The 17,685-nt window shown below is 44.2% G+C and overlaps 1 protein-coding gene across 43 annotated transcripts in view; it reads right to left on the reverse strand.

Moving 5' to 3' along the window:
- The window catches only part of TSNARE1 (t-SNARE domain containing 1), a 482,568-nt gene that overhangs the window by 307,952 nt on the left and 156,931 nt on the right, over positions 1-17,685 (reverse strand). For all 43 annotated transcript variants that reach the window (XR_011139363.1, XR_011139365.1, XR_011139361.1 and 40 more), the window contains one exon: positions 6,253-6,330. Coding sequence is in view for 37 of the 43 variants with exons in the window: in XM_068933469.1 (XP_068789570.1) it covers positions 6,253-6,330 (78 nt within the window). In the remaining 6 variants the exon portion in view is untranslated. The remainder of the gene's footprint in view (positions 1-6,252; positions 6,331-17,685) is intronic.

The raw sequence follows: 17,685 nt of genomic DNA on the forward strand, positions 1-17,685 counted from the left end.
AAGAGAATGCAAAATCTTCAGAAAATTAGATTTTAAAAAAAAACACCATCAATCAGAAAAATTCAGCTGGTACTTGAGTTTGCTTTTGTGCTTTTTTTTCCCTGTAACAAAACAAATAGACAAAAAACTAAATAGAAACTCCCAAAACTCCCAAAAGCCAAAGCCCTATCAGGCAAACTTCCCTGTGCTCAACAGAGACCGTTCACAAAGAATTAGACATAAAGACAGCAGATGCAAAGAACAGAAAAGACACCCTTCTACCTCTTCGTACTTCTGTAAGTTTAAAATTTAACCTTCTATAAGGTTAGAAAAAGTCCCTGAGGTTACAACCTGGCCAGAGAGTGATCCACTAGCGCATACATTGAACCAGTGGTCGTGGCTCAGGCTTTTATTCAATGCATGGTGAAGATCCTCGTTTCCATAGCGGAAAAAGGGAGCAGGAGGCACTTGTATTCAAGAGCAGCCAAGGCCAGCTCCAAACTGCAAAGATTCCCCTTGTCCCGAAGGCAAGTCCCGAACTGCTAAAGGAGAATTTCGGCAGACTTCTACCAAAAGAGCAAGGAAAACAGAGAGGGGCAAAGTGTGCAACACTTACTACTTCTGCAGTACTAATCAATAAAAATCAACTGTGCTTTAAAAACCCAGTACACAGTTGATTTCTTGTTTCGTTAGAGATCCCTTTTCCCCAAGGATAGAAAAAATATAGTGAGACTGCCCACAACTTGGCAATTTGGGAGTTCAAACAACAAGGGTCTGGTAGGGGTGAGCTCATGACGCCCTCAGGACCTCGAATCACAGAATCACAGAATCACAGAATCGTTTAGGTTGGAAGGGACCTCTGGAGATCATCTAGTCCAACCTCCCTGCTCAAGCAGGGTCACCTAGAGCATATTGCCCAGGATCACATCCAGACGGCTTTTGAATATCTCCAGGGAAGGAGACTCCACCACCTCTCTGGGCAACCTGTCCCAATGTTCTGTCACCCTCACAGTGAAGAAGTTTTTTCTCAGGTTCAGATGGAACTTCCTGTGGTTCAGTTTCTGCCCATTGCCTCTTGTCCTGTTGCTGGGCACCACGGAGAAGAGGCTGGCCTCATCCTCTTGACACTCCCCCTTCAGATACTTGTACACGTTGATGAGATCCCCTCTCAATCTTCTCTTCTCCAGGCTGAACAGGCCCAGCTCTTGCAGTCTTTCTTCAGAGGAGAGATGCTCCAGCCCTCTAATCATCTTGGTAGCCCTCCGCTGGACTCTCTCCAGGAGTGCCATGGCTCTCTTGTCCTGGGGAGCCCAGAACTGGACACAGTACTCCAGGGGAGGCCTCCCCAGGGCTGAGGAGAGGGGCAGGATCACCTCCCTCCACCTGCTAGCAACACTCTGCCTCATGCACCCCAGCATCCCATTGGCCTTCTTGGCCACAAGGGCACATTGCTGGCTCATGTTTAACTTGTTGTCCACCAGCACTCCCAGGTCCTTCTCGGCAGAGCTACTTTCCAACAGGTCAGTCCCCAGCCTGTACTGGTGCAGGGGATTATTCCTGCCTAGGTGCAGGACCTTGCACTTGCCTTTGTGGAACTTCATGAGGTTCCTCTCCGCCCACCTCTCCAGCCCGTCCAGGTCCCTCTGAATGGCAGCACAGTCTTCTGGTGTGTCAGCCTCTCCCCCCAGTTTAGTATCATCAGCAAACTTGCTGAGGGTGCACTCTGTCCCTTCCTCCAGGTCATTGATGAACACATTGAACAAGACTGGAGCCAGGACTGACCCCTGGGGGACACCACTAGCCACAGGCCTCCAACTTGACTCTGCGCCATTCACCACAACCCTCTGAGCTCGGCCATCCAGCCAGTTCTCAAGCCACCTCACTGGCCACTCATCTAGCCCACACTTCCTGAGCTTACCTAGGAGGATGTGATGGGAGACAGTGTCAAAAGCCTTGCTGAAGTCCAGGTAGACAACATCCACTGCTCTCCCCTCATCTACCCAGCAAGTCATTCCGTCATAGAAGGCTATCAGATTGGTCAAGCATGATTTCCCTTTGGTGAATCCATGCTGACTACTCCTGATCACCTTCTTGTCCTCCAGATGCTTAGTGATGACCTTCAGGAGGAGCTGTTCCATCACCTTTCCAGGGATGGAGGGGAGGCTAGTAGAGAATTTGAATCGAATTTGAATGAATCGAAGGCAAGTAGAGAATTTCAGCTGCACAGTTCAGTCTCCAAAAGCAACGAGGAGCCTGGAAATCCCCAAAGAGGCTGGCATGAGGCAGGAAGAGGAGGGAAAGGGGAGCTGTGATTCAATTCACTGCACCGTTGAAGGACCTGAAACACACCATGCCCAGCACAAGAGGAGTACAGTGTCACCCGATGAGCGTCTGCAGTGCAGAAGCTCTACTCCTCGCTCTGCCGCTCAGCTGGTGGTCCACCAGTGATAGCACTGACTTTTGCTACATGCTCCAGGATGGAGCTTGCAGGGTTTACCGCAGAGATCATATCACAGCTGTACAAGGCAGATGGGATCATGGACACCTTTTCCCATTTTATAACCCGATAAGCTTCTTTACTTAATATGTACTAGCTTTGCAGAACCTAAGCGCTACTTTCACCACCTTCTTCCCGGGTGAAGCTGTACGCACTTTTGGGGAAGGAAGCTGCAAAGAAGCCACCCGCAAGCTCAGTGAATCAAATTCACTTTAGCAGACAGAAAATAATATGGGCAGTGAACAGAGAAACAACAGTACAGTATCTTATGGGCATTTCTTCAACCTAAAAGCACTTTAAAAAGCATTATAAATTCAGAGATTCATAGATTTTAAGGACCAGAGATAGCAATTCTGATTATCCAATCTGATTTCCCAGCATAAAATTTCATCCCATCACTCCTACATCAAGACCATAGACTGCAGAAGGACTAAAGTACATCTCATAAGAAGACATCTGAATCTTGATTTGAATGTTCCAAGCAATGCCAAATCCATCATGTCCCATCAGCAAGCACTTCTAATGGTTAGTTATCCTCATACAGAAAGATTGAATTTGTCTAGCTTTGACTCCCATCTCCTGATCTTGTTATGGGTGAGAATGTGAGATTAATGAGCCCTATGCTATCATCTATTTGATGTTTTTCTTTCCACAGAGGTACTTACAGACCATGATCAAGTCCTCTCAGATATCTCAAACAGAAGTCTATATGGCATGCATTTTTAAAGCCTGATTTGCAGACTTCAAACAGTTGTGATAGCTCTTCTCTGTACTCTCTCCAATTTTACAAAATAGTCTAAGTGTAGGCACCATCATTACCTGCTTCAGAGAGAATGCAGTATAGGCAGCTCTAACAGAAAACACACACTACCTGCTCAAGAAGAAAAACAAAGACAGCCAGAAATTGGTCTAAAGCTAACTGAATTTGGATTATTGCAATTACAAAGAAGAATAAAAACAGAAATTGGATCATGGCATTTCAAAAACAGTGCCCTGATCATTTTAAGGGTTTCTCAGGATAAACTCCTCCACAGCAAGGAGTTGTGATTACAGCAGAGGTTCACCAAGTCAATCTTGATCTAGCTAGCTTGAGTATTAACATACACAGACTCGCAAGCAGGTTGTAAAACTTCACTCTACACTGGGTTCCTATTCAACAGCAGAAGCCTACAGTATCCTTGTTACGTTGCCACTATTAAGGCTGGAGCAAGCAGGATCGATGCTAATTCTGGTACTTCTGCATATTATAAATCGTGCCCCCATCTGCAGGCAAAGCTGAGTACTTGCGCTCACACCTGAGAGGTTCAACCATCCACAGTGGCCACCAGCCCAGGTCACAGCTTTGGAGTTTTCTCAAGGCCCTTTTCCACCTTCTGCAACACGTAGTCGTACGTCACCTCAAGGACCGTCCATCCCATCACTACTATCCAGTATCCCAAAGGGCAAATATCACTGGTAACCCAAGGATGACTTTCTGTGACTGAATTTCTCAGCTTCTTTTTTGTGAAGGAGGCTGCCAGAAGACTATAAATGAGTGCTTCGAACAACCATTTGTGTAATGCATCAATTAAAAATAACAAAAAATAAATAAACGTGAAACGTCTATTTCCTGTTTTGCTTTTGACCAGTTCAGAATCATCTTGTATGTGCAGTAACTGAGATTCTGAGAAACTAATGAAGAATCACAGACTCACACAGGTTGGGGTAACTTCTGGAGGTCTTCAGTCCAACCTTTTTGTCAAAGTAGATCCAATGAAAGCAGGTTGCTCAAGGCCTTCACCAGTTCTGAACATCTTAAAGGATGAAGATCCCACAGCCTCTCCAGGTCCCTGTTGCAAAGTGTGACCACCCTCATGGTCAATCTTTTCCTCAAATTAATTTGGAATTTCCCACATACCAACCTATGACAATCACCTCTTGTTCTTCCATCATTCAGGTCAGAGAAAAGTCTGGCTCCACTTTCCTTACACTCTCCCATTAGGTGCAGAAAAGATTTCTGTTAATTCATGTTCACCTCGTTGCTGACCAGTACCCCCAGGTCTTTTCCTGTAAAATTGCTTTCTAACCAGACAGATCCTATCCTTGCCTGTTGCACAGCGTTATTCCATCCCTAGGCTCAAAAGAAGATGCAAAGAAGCATTTTCCTCCTGATATTACAGCAAGCTGGGCACTTGTATATCTTCATGACGCCTACCCAGGGCCTTGTTTCAGGCCCTCATCTTCACCTTGTGGGATAGCGGAGAGTTGTAACGAGGTTCACGTGCTTGGGTGAGGTATATCTGTGCTGCACAAGGACCTGAAGCTCTGACTCAAGCTATGATTGTCAGAAGTAAACTTGAACTTACCAATCTGATATGGTCATAGAAAAACTGGTGCTTGTATTTGCCTGGCAGATGGAGACTGGACTGCTCTATCGCATGCAAAAATCCCTGTAGACAAGGGAGGACTACATTTTAGAAGTCTTGCTCCCATCCTTCTAGCAATTGCATTGTCCCTCTTGCCCAGATTATTTTTTAACAACTGCTAGCACTGGATGAACACACAGGGACTTCACTCCCTGGCAGTCACTCTCATCATCAGACAGCAACTGGCAAGAGGACAGCTTAAAGCTCTCCAAGCCAAGCTTTCACGTGCAATCAGACATCTAATACAGAGTGCAGACAGTGACCAAAGCCATGTACCAGGATGATATGCTGGTGAACCTGAGTCAGTATACCTGGCCACCACTGGACCAAGCGAATCTGGTACAGGCTATCATCATCCCAGAAGCAGTCGATCCTAAAACTTTCCTGATATTCACACAAAGTGTTGGAGAGCAATGGAGGCAGACAGCTTTAACTCCTTTGTCTCCTTAGCTTCCTACTGAAGGTATCTTGCTGTGGGACTAAGGCCCTTTCCCTGAGAAGTGATTTTGCACCGGGGGCGGGGGGCGAGGGGAGTGATTACAAAAGCAAGGAGGTACTAAGACCCTTCCTTTACATCTACCCCAGCCCTCTCTCTTGCCCAATTCCTTCCCAAGGCCCATAGACACAGAATAGACCATAGAAAGAAGCTGATCAGGCCGTTCAGAAGCAATTTCAAGGTCCACTATAACATCAGCACTCATAATTTAAATTCTTGTTTGGTAATAACGTATCTTAGAACTAGGACACCATTGCATTAACTACCATTCAGCAAGTCAGTCTATCTCTAACTGCAAAGTACAGCCCTCCTGCTCAATCCAACAAAGCACTGCTGTTTCAGAGCACATCTCCAAAGGAAGGAAGCGCTCTGCAGCTCCAGTGTCCAAGGAGACATGAGCAGGAACAGCCTCCCTATTCAATCTATGGAGTGAAGAATAATACAAGAGTTTTGGTGTTGGTGTTTCTATAAGGGAGATGATAGTCTGCGAGCTCATATGACAGGCTCTGAATGTGGTAGCACTGCAGCACATTAGAGAATGAGTCTGGCTTGTTCCACCTTTCTGAGTTCTAACTCCCTATTGTAACAGATGACACAATTAAAAATAGAAAACGATGTGGTCTCCGTAAGGATTGGGATATATCTGTGCCTGTTTAATGCAACATATGGTGGAATATTTTTACATCTTATAAAGAACTGTGTATTGTACATGTGCTGCAGCAAAAAAAAAAAAAAAAAAAAAAAAAACAAAGACCAAAAAACCCTGCATTAATATTTGCTCCTCGACAACAGGACCTGCCATACACCATGTACACGAACACTCGTCATCAGCAGGACAGCACACAATTACCTACGAAATCCTTCATTATACGCACCATTGGAGTTAATTCGGAAGACGTTGGCTGAAGTCTCCTGAAAAAGTTCCTGTAGTTCGCTAGGATCAATCTGGGTGGCTGCAAAGACAAAAAGAGAGAAGATATATCAATAATTAAGACCACTTATCACTTTGAAAGGAGCTCACCTCACAGCCTCTGAAGGGGGATGCTCAGCAGAGAACATGTATGACACGAGCTGTCATAAAAAGACTAGATATTATACATACATAGGCTGCTGCAATAACGGCTATGGGCTGTCACAATCAGCTCAGAAAGTGGGCAAAGATAACTTGCACCTCCTTGCACAACACCATCTCATCACAGTCCTAGCAAACGCTAGGAAAAACCAGTGAGTAATATGGGTGTGAAGCTCCTGTGGCAGACAAAGAATATGGACTTTTCCCTGGAAAGCAAAATTCTTGTAGGAACAATAGTACTTGCTCTCCCCATGGAGATCCCCGCAGGGCCTGGGAAGCAAGGAGAAATGGAAACTTACGGCATGCTGGTCCCTGCACTAAGACCAGCAAATCCAAAGAATTTCCTTGCCAGTCTTTAAAAAGAACAAGGCCTCCAGTTGTACTGCATGGCTTTGGAAGGTCTCACATGGCTTTGGAAGGTCCCACATAGCTTCTTGTCTGCAGCATTGCTGCAGCAAAGAAGGGAACTGACGGGGAACCCTAACCTCTCCCAGTGGTGCTGTGCACCATAGCAACCTGACAGCTCACTCTTCTGAAACGTTTCCTACTCAGGTGAAGAAAGGATGTAAAAAAGACAGGTTGAGGCTAGGCTAAAAGTCAGACTCTTCACATTCAGGGTAGTACATAAACATTAGTTGATCGACAGAAAGGTTTTGCCACAAAGATCTGAGTTCTGACTGCACATGACTAAAAACGCCCCCTTACTCAGCTTCTTTCAGAAGAAGGAAAGGAGTTGCCTGAGGATATAGGAGAAGCATCAGTCAAGTAGCTGAGATTTAAGCACAGACATTCGAGTCGCACGTCCCTCAGCCCAAGAGGCCATCAAAGGAGACGGACACACATTAATCACTGAGCACCACGGATACCACTTAGCGTCCAGAAACTTGCATGTAGTTCTGAAACAACACTCTTCAATGCTTTCTTTCATTAAAATGCTTATTAACCACTAATTCATTGATGCAGGCTCTATGCCAGAAGTTTAGCCGAAGTAGGTAGCCTGATGTAGCCTTACACAGTGTCTGATAACGCGACTTGCCTGGGACAGGCAAATACCCACATCAGGGCCATCAGCACAGTGAAGATGACAGAGACTATAGGGGCTCCCTGTGGTCAGCCACAAGCCAGCTCTGCCCAGGGCACCCAAATCTGCCCTATGAGAAGGGGAGCTAGAGAGCTTTCTTTTTTTGTTATTATCATCATTTTCCAACATTAAAACCACCCAAAGCTCCTCCACGGCTTCATCATTCCCAGAGAAGGAGCGACAAGAGGTTCAACGGGGCTACTTTACTTGTGCAGGATGCTTTGCTTAAATAAGCTTTAAACGAAGGTTGGGTTTTTGACTGCTAATAGTCATCAGAGGCCTGTAACTGCCACCCATGTGCTTGGCATCAGCTTCACAGCTTTGTGGCAACCACTTTGTAGTGCATTTTCCCATGATTTTAACCCTTTTTTGCCTCCCCCTGTGCGTCTGCTCTTGCAGGTTTCTCAGAAGCCGGTCTAACTAAAACTTTTGCTAACTCCAAACCACAGGACTTGTCCACTTGACACACTGCAGCACATTTAAACAGCCACTATTATTAGCAATCTACTCCTTTGAGCCGAACTATTACAGAATTTCCAACAGAAGCTGTGATTTATATTTTCAGGTCAGCGGACTGTAACTGCAACATATTCTGCCTCCCCTAATCAGATTGCCCTAAGCTGTTAAATACCACACTCCTAACCTGCATTTGGAAATGCAGAAAGTCAGTGACAGAACAAGGAGAAAAATATGAATATTGAGCAAAAAGAAAACCTTTCGGTGAGGCACTGCTCAGATTTGTGGTGAGGACGTGTCCTCCAGAGCTTTAGGACAAGCCCCACGTCCAAACGGTGTCACCGGTGGATGTGCCATTGCTTCTCTCAGGGGAATATCACTCAGCGGAGCCGATCTCACTCGCAGGAACATTTGCCTGAGACAGCCCAGCTCCACCCCAGGCGTAAATACAGTCCTGGATCAGTCTGTCCGATTCATACAAAGCCAGAGCATTAAATGGTGTTTAATCAAAGCGTACAGGCTCTCGTGGTTAGAGATCTTCCCTGTCTTCTCCTCTCACAGTTCCTCCTAAATCAGCTGTCCCAGACGCTCCTTTCTTTCGCTCCGTATATGGGACTACAGAACAAGAAATCAGCCTGTGCTTAAAGATCCCCCAGGAAATTTACTTGAGATTAACAAGATCCAACTTTCATTAAATCAGTGGTTTTTTCCTTGTTATTTTTTCTTTCCTTTCTTTTTTTTTCCTTAAACATCCATCAGTGCTGGAAACACTGAATCGGTCTTGATGGACCTTTGTCCAAGCCTGGTGATCTTATGTCCAGACACACTTATGTACCTCGCTGAATCAAGCCTCAGATGAACCGTGATGCAATCAAACCGCTCAGGGTTAGAAGCTCTGGCGAACCCTCAGTTTTAAGCACCCGGCGAGAGACAGTATTTCAGTAAAATTCCCACATAACATGAACTACAGAGCTCGACAAGCTTCCATGTGGCGACACTCCTGCAGAGCTACAGCATCCAGCAGGAACCTCTAGGTCACCTAAAACGCCAAATAGCCCTGAAAGCAGAGGAAAAGGGTCCCAAATATTGCAAAAGCCAGGAGGAAGGCTGATTTCATGCTGGGGACAGCACACATTTGCATGGTGGTGTCCATGCAGTGCCGGGGAAAAGAAATGCTGTGCCATGTTTGGTCTCCAGAGCTGGACTATAAAGTAAAAACTGCCCAGCAATTCAGATGCTAATATGGGAAAACTGGATTTATTCGACCTCTTCTTGGTGGCCTCAGGGAGCTCAGTTTGCCACCCTTTCCCGCTGTTCCCTAGCAGAAAAGGGTAAAAACAGGACAGGGCAATGTGTGAGGGTCATACTCTAAAGACACTGAAGTAGTTAACTTTTTAAGCCGCAGCATGGTGATATTTACTGTAGCCAGACACAAGAGGCCTGTGAAATGATGAACTCCCCCTTGAAGGCTTGCAGTCTCAATCCATAAATCTCTACCAGAGAAAGCCATGTCACCCCCATGCCTCAAACAAGTGCAAATTCAATGAAAAAAACCACAGGTGGATGCAACCTTGGCTAGCATTTCCAAACAATTACCTAGAAAATGCGATGCTCAGAGAAATGCTCATCTGATAAAACTGCATGGGATCTGGTTTACAATTTCCCACTCTGCCCATGGACTTTTATCTTATGTTACAGCATGCTGACAGTTCTAGTTTTCCTTTGCTTTCAATTAAAAAAAAAAAGAAAGAAAGAAAAAAAAAAAGAAAATAGAAGCTAGGATGTTGTTTTAAACCACTGCTCCCATTTAGAGCTTCCCTACCTCAAGCAGAGAGGTTTTAACTATTCATGGTGGATTCAGCAGTTCAGGTAGACAAGCAAGACAATTTAAAAACAGCAGTGGAAAGCAAAGCAAAAAGCATCTGTACCGCCAAGCTAAGTGAAGAGTCTGTGCCTCAGACATACCAAGATTGCGGAAGTGAAAAAGCGAACGTGAAACCCAGTTGTGTCTAATAAAAAAAAAGAAATGTCTTCGACTTCATAAAGGGCATGCGAAAATATTATGTTTCCCCAAGAAGGAACACGAGGCTGCCAACATGCAGTAAATATTTTGCACGCCCCACCACTACCGGAGTTCAGTGCCACAGCTGGGGACAGGTGAATTTTAATCACACTGTGGATCCTGAAGGCAGCAAAGAGTTTGCAGCGGCAACATTACCAAATCACACGTGCAAATCAATTCTCCTCCGCTTCCTTAATTGGACGTCGCCCAAAATACTTTTATAGTTTCCAATTATTTTCCCCATTCCCTTCCCAGCAGAATCCCCTTGGCAAGGCATAAGACAACCCAACTTCCTCAGCTATCAGTTGTACCCACTCCCCACCTAGAGAATGGCGATGAGCCGATATATTCATTGCAAGCGCTAAAGCAGTGGCAGGTAACGTTGTCACTTTGGATATTCTGCTACTGTTTGCTCTTCTTTTGTCATTTGCCTGAAAAGCCACATTCACACATATAGGTGCATTATGCATACCCAAAGGGCGAGCTCCCAAGAGGGAGATATACGCCATCAAAATGTGTTCACATCCACTCCAGCGTGGTGCAATGGGAAACTCCAGCAGGAAATGTGGTCTGAAGGAACTGCCCAGCTTGAGATGGGACCACTGCCTCATAATCCGCTTTGCTGCCACCACAGAAATGCACATATTGGCCTTTTTTTTTTTTTCCTTCTTGTTTTATTTATTGTGCCAGAAATCACTTTCCTGCACAAGGAAAACAGTTGAAACAATCACTTTGAAAATAGTGTCCCATCAGGCGATAACTCTACATTTGTGCAGTAGGTTCAAAATAAATAATAAAACAAAAAAATAAAAGACAAGGTTACTGAGTCTGGACCGTGTGTGCAGCCACTGATGCACACAGTGGTCCTTCAGGCTGGCCAGTGCTGGGTAAATCAGCCGTTCGCTCCAACTACTGTGCACAGCAGTTGCTGCAGGAGAAACAGAAACCTGGGCAAGGTGGGAAGTGGAAAGGTCTTTTGGTCCCTTTTTAAGTCAAATGTGGTGCTTGAGCAGGCTTACAGGGTCTTGTCTCTACCAATCTGGATGCAATTAACATCTGAATGGAATAGTTACAGGTCCAAGAGGACACGTATGGCAAAAGTATCCAAAGGAATATCCTTGTGCTTACTACGGATGAAAACTGACCTTGTTCCCCAGGTTAATCTTTCTTGCCTGTTAACTACTTCACACTAATTTGAAGCTCCTAATAGCTTTTCTGCAGCTAGGTGTAGTCAATTGCCTCCATGAACTCAATTTTGTAGCAAACCCTAAATATCTCAAAGGCTGCAGAAAAAAAGGCAATAATTACAGTAACTCCAATAGGAAGGAAAAGAGAGAGAGAAGAAAAAAAAAAAAAAAAACTAGGAGGAGCATTCAGCCTTTCTACTTACAAGACTTATATGGCTCTAATAAAGCAACTTGACACCTCAACACATTTAGCCCCAATGTACCACTGTGAGTTACTATCCTGCCTGTCTCTGTGTGCTGTAAAAGACAGTCATTGATTTCCCACATCTAGGTCTTTTAATTTTAGGCTCTGGAAACCACATTGAGGAAACAAAAGAAAAGGCCAAATTTTGCTAAGTGTCTATGAGTTCTGTGTGAGCTCCACACAGCTCTAAGAATGAGCAGCTGGAGGTCAGCCTAACCAGGATGGAAATGAGGTCTGTGAGGACAACAAACCACTTTGCAAAAATCAAGATGCAACCTGAGCTGCATCCCTGCGGATTGTCACTTTCCAGGCACAGCAGGAACACGTGCCAGATCATATGCCTGGTCACATGCCTGGAGACCCTCTACCCACTGACAACTCAAGCAAGGAGCAACATCATCAGGGGAAGCAACCTGTCCACGACTCGCCCATCACAAGGCTCTTTGAAGACTCACTGAAGAGTCTTTGTGGCATCAGCATCAGCTGGTCAAGAGAATAACTCCCTTTTGCAGATCATGGTCCACAGAGAGCGCCGTGCGCTTCTGGTACTAGGAGATCAAACTAATGAGAGAGAAAAAGATTGACTCCTGCTGTTGGTCCAAGAGTGAGAGCCTCACTCTGGTGCAAAATGCTAAGTTTATTTCTTTATTTTTAGCTTCTCTGTGGCAGTTGAAGTAAAAACGAAGAGATGGAAGAAGACAAAGGAGGCAAAGGGGGAAAAAAGCAAACAAAGAATAAAGATAAGCGGCTCCTCATGGGGAGGGCAGAGAAAGAACATTTTACAGAAAGTACATGAATACACAAGCAAGAAATGGTGGATGCACAGGCACAAACACATACACCCACTCAGATAAGTCTTCTGCCCAGCAGTACTTATAAAGCCAGTTTCCCAGGGCGCTCTGCTTGTGGATGCTTTGGTGTCTGATACCGTGCTCCATCTCCCAGCCTCTCCTGCAGCAAGGCCACTACTTTGGTCTTCAGCCATGCTGCTGCTTTCACATAAACTGCAAGAACCTCATTTATCTTCAAGATCTCTGCTCTTGTGTTGAAACTGGTCAAAAAAAGGTTCAACAAGTACTAGCATAGAAGGGATTGATCAAAAGTATGTTTAGACAAGACTCCTTTCTTTATGGAAAAAATAGAAATAAGTGATAAAAGGAAACGTAAGCAATGATCACACTCATCAGGCAACACGCTTTTCATCAGCATTAGCAAACATGATGCTGTTTCATGTATAAACGCTCCGAAGCTCTTTGCTAAGAGCAAAGACCGTATAAAAGACCTGGCTGTCTTCTGCATGGCTGTAACAGAAGGGGAGCTGAGGAGATTACAAATTTAACAAATTCGCGGAAGCTGCTGTTTACTTCAGTCCTCTTCCACCCACCATTTGAATAGAGCAAGTGGGCAGTGTGGGGCGTCAAGAACTCAAATACATCCAAGCTAACTTGTGCATGGGGCCTCAGTTCAGTGAGCGCACAAAGCCGAGGAGGTAAAGCAGGCAGTGAGAATCATTTCAGGTTTGTAACAGTCACACCTAGGGATACTTTTTTTTTTTTTTTTTTCCCTGTGAAATAAAGAGTTTCAATATTTTCACCTTTCTAAAGCCTATGAGATTTGGGCTTTAGTTACTACATGTCCCCAGAGAAGTAAACTGCAACACCCAGTGTCCCCAGCATAAGTGTTCCTGGTAGAGTTAACCGGAGCACAGCAAGCGCTTTCTGAGAAGATCCTAGGAAAAATAAGCTATAAATACACATACAATACCGTTCTCTGAAAGGAGTAACAAATAGAGACCCTACACCTCGGAAGAGTGATAAGAGGCCACAAATAGGTTAAACAGTCTCAGGTAATGGGAGCGAAACTCAGCAGCTTGCAAAGTGTCCAAAAAAGAAGCTTTTTCTCACACTCTGTACTGTGCTGTGCTGACACAGGACTCAGCACAAGGGACTGCCCAGCAACGGAGAAGAGTCTCTTATACAAATCAAGAGAAGTTAAAAGGGTGAGCACCACCTTGCAGTGAAAGCCAACCTCAGAAATTAAAGAAGACACAGAATTAAGACAGTACCTGCGTCACTGCCTAGCCGAGTAAAGGAAGGCGCAGAAGGAAAAATCTATGCGCTCCCGTGTTAAATCAGCAAGAGAGAAGGCTTTCCCTAAGCCAGTTGGATGGAGCGTTACACCTTGGAGCGCTTCACGATGTTCCCATCCTCCTCTGGAAAACCGTTCCCAGTCAGGCCAAATAGCACAGTCACAGAAATGTAATTCCACAAGAAGCGATTCATGATGAAAAGGAAACATCAGTATCTTTTGCAGAGTGCAATCAAGATTCAGTTAGATTTGCTTTGCATTATTTCTAATTAAGTTGTTTTTATTCTCTTTTGTTTCCTTCTTTAGCATATATGTTAACACACAGCTGCTGAAGAAAGAAGCAGCAACCCATCCTGGGTGTGCTGCTAACTCTGCTGTCTTCTCATCCCTACCGCTCACTCTTCGTGTTCAGGAGTACATGGCTGCAGACAGTGCCAGCATATTAGCTCACGTGGAGGGAGCCTGGTCAAAGAGATTTGCAGCTTCACCTCCATGTGCCACAGGGTACATTTGCACCATCCTCATTGCAGTTCTCAATAAAAACAAACCCTGCAACGCACTCACACAGCTGGAGGACCATGGTCCATGTTCTGCTGCTCGCACAAGGGAAGTGAGGCCATAAGGCTCATCCCCCGGTCCACGTTACCCTATAAGGAAGCAGGTAACAAGTACTGAAAGTTGAGAGACATGAGACTGCATGTGGTGGTGAACTATCAGAAACCAGTGTGTTAACAACCTTGGAGGCAAAGTGCTTTGAAAATGAAGTATTAGGGCAGCCAACAGAGAATCAAAGTAGACCATCAAGAGAAGGAGATGCTCTCTCTAGGGCAAACCCTGAGAAACAAACTCCTCCTGACCCCACCAGGGCACTGAATCTTGGCCAAGACAAGAGTCTTCCTCCGTGATAAATGCCAGGTTATTCCAGGCAAGCAGACTCAAGCAGTAGCAGCCTATCCTGCCCGACGTTTCTCTGACTCTGATGGCTTGTTTTGCAACTGGAAGGTGGTGCCGTGATTAAAAGCCTTGAGCTGATGGCACGCCTTAAGAGATTCCATGCATGGAAGATGGGATATATGATATAGTAAAAGAAAAGGGGTGAGGCGAAGTTCACAGGGAAAGTAAAAAAACAAACAACAACAAAAAAAACCCAACAAAAAATAGCCCAACGAACCGGCAAGATTCATTATGTTTTCATTTCACAAATTCCCTGCTTTTGCAGGGACAGTAGAAATACATCAGATTTCTTCCAGCAGCACATTATGGTTGTTGGGTTTCACTTTTTTCTTCTAAAGCTTGTTAAAGATGCTAGAAAGCATACTGTGGCTTGCAGTACAAAAAGAGAGAGTCTCTACATCTGGATTAAACAACATTGCTGCTGGAAAGTCTATTCTCATCCTATATGCCATTACGGGAAGGAAGCTCTGCTACCTTCTAATTCCTACAACAAGAAAACAGCACCTCTTGTTGATTTAGTAGAAGAAAACGTCAAAGACTCATGAGACCGTTACTCGAATAAAAAGCCTATCACTTCATGGCGGGAACATGATGGCTAAGACCGATTTGAAGGTCATGCCATCTTGGCAGTCCATAGGAAATGACTCGGTGGGATTCTCCGTCCCCTTTTTCCCTCCTCATATCTTAATAAAATTAATAAAATAATTGGCAGAGCAATAGGGAGCCTTCCCCACCGAGATGCCTGTTTAGAGAGGTGCTCTCATCCAGACAGAAGCATTAAAGAGACTGTTGATTTTCCATGATGGCTTCCTGAATACCCTCTCCAAATGTAAAACAGACTTACAATTTAAGAAAATATTTATGAAAAATAAGTACAGAGCGGAACTGTGGAACGGATTAAGAGGCTGCTAATTCTGGTGGAGTGCGGAATTTTAGTTTTGGATGGACAGTTTTATAATTAAGAATTTTCCTCCATTTTCAATCGATGAGGAGGCAAACGGTAAAGGTTTAGCATAATTGTGAGGTATTACTAAGATGCAGTTAAGGAGCTTTTAAAAAAACAAAGTGATTGGAATCATTTTTGCTAGCAGTGGATTAGGAGAGAGTTAAAAAGACAATCCATTTTTTGTTTGAAATAAGTCAGCGTACTGGAAAATACCAGTAAATTCATTTGCAAAATTTCCCTATCAAATCCCATTGCTTTCTGCTTTCCAACATGGAGAGTCTAATCATGTTCCCTTCTTCATGCTCCAGAGAAGTAGCAGAAGTAGGCATTAAGGCGGTGCCTGCCTGCATTTTTACAAGGACATTCAAGTAGTGTAAAAAAAGCAATTTAAAATGGTTGACATATTTTTTTTTCAGTGATGATGTGATATGAGTATATAAATAAAACCTTAGTGAAAGCAGGTTTTTGTTTGCACTGCTATATTCCCAGGATAGTCTGCAGTACCGTGCTAATGCAAATAGAGGCACGAGCACAAACAGTGTGTGAAAATGCAAAGGGATGGACTGAGAAACAGTGAAAAGGATTGATCTTACACTCACTGCCCGAACTGTAGGAAACGTGACATGCAAAGAGCCATGAGAAAGAATGCAGACTCCAAATACTTGTAAAATGACATTATTTGGAGATTTATTGGTGATACAAAGTACTAAATAACGCTTTTATTTTTAAACTAGCTCTTAATCAGTCTCTCTTTTGGTCTTATTACTGCACTCAGCCACTAATTGCCTTAGAAAATATCCTTTAAAAAGATCTTGGTTATTAATAATAAAATGAAGATGATTTGTGTGTGTGTGTGTGTGTGTGTGTGTGTTTTTCTGATTAAGTCTGTGTGATGAAAAGAAGTGATCTCAGAAGAATCAACCAAGTGAATGAAAGAGAGAAATAATTAAAAACATTACCTCACCACACAAGATGGTCTCCTACGAGAAACATCCAACTGGGTACTTTTTGCCTGTCTTCTAAATTAGGGGATGCTTTAAATAAAATCCGAAAACGTAAACCTGATTACCGAAAAGAAAAAAAAAAAAAAATACTGGATAAAAGGTTAGTAATAAAAATGAATGAGAATTTGTGATCTCAGCTGATATTATGCATAATTCATGAGATTACCCTTACTACCACTGCACTGGAGGGCTTTCCGCCTGGGGATGAGTCACTGATCCAACAGGAAAGATAATGTCTGCGACAAGCAAGTATGCCCGGATAGTGGCGGCAGTCAGCTTGAGATGAACAATGGTGTGGGAGAAAGGAGAGCTCTCCCACAGCTCCGGATGCTGGCAACCAACGGACTGAAACTCGCTCTTCCTGGCCCTCCAGCAGATGCAAGGCTGCAGGGAAGGCGTGGAGAAAGCAAGAGCCTGCAGCTGCACCACCACCTGCCAAAACACTGTTAGCACCCTTAAAATTGGTTGGAGGAGGACAAGCAAGCGTGGGAGAGCTCTGCAAGAAAAGATGGTGCTGCAGGATGCAATGCTGGACCCTGGTTGGGGAGCAAGCTCATTTCAGGGTCAACCATGGACCGCTTGTTCCAACGTAAGGTTGAAGAAGCTCTACTGCGGAAAATGCTTGTTTCCCACCTCCTCCTTCTTCATTACCTCTTTTATTGGACGGAACTAGAAAGCTGAAGCTCTCCAATATTTCAGATTATCTCTATCTCAAGGATGGAGAAGATGTTGCTCAGAGCCTCAGCTAAATATCTGCAATACGGGAATGCAGCATTCCTGGTAAGCCTCTACAGCTTCATAGAAAGACACATGAAGAGGTTTTATAAACTAGAAGCCCCAGCAAGATGAAGTGAGCTCTGGGATGACAGGATAGCAGCAGTTACCAAAAAAGGGATGCAATGTGAAACACCAACCAAAGAATATGATAGCTGGCCTCTATCTACAGGAAATAAGAGTGTTTTGCAGATGGACAGTATTGAGAGAGGTGGAAGAGATTTCCCTAAAAAACAAGTTCACAGCAAAAGTACCAAGTGATGCGCCCTTCTCTTCTGGAGGACTTCAGCTAATAGGAAAAAAGGAGCAAGGTAACTTTTTAGAAGTCCTAAAGAGGAATGAAAAAGTGCAATACTTCCTTTGTTATTTCTTGGTAGTCTTTACCTATGTTTTTAAGTAAGATAGACATACTGATTACTTATGCAAACAATATGGAGTAG

The sequence above is a fragment of the Struthio camelus genome, chromosome 2 (genome assembly GCF_040807025.1).
Source record: "Struthio camelus isolate bStrCam1 chromosome 2, bStrCam1.hap1, whole genome shotgun sequence".
Taxonomy (NCBI): domain Eukaryota; kingdom Metazoa; phylum Chordata; class Aves; order Struthioniformes; family Struthionidae; genus Struthio; species Struthio camelus.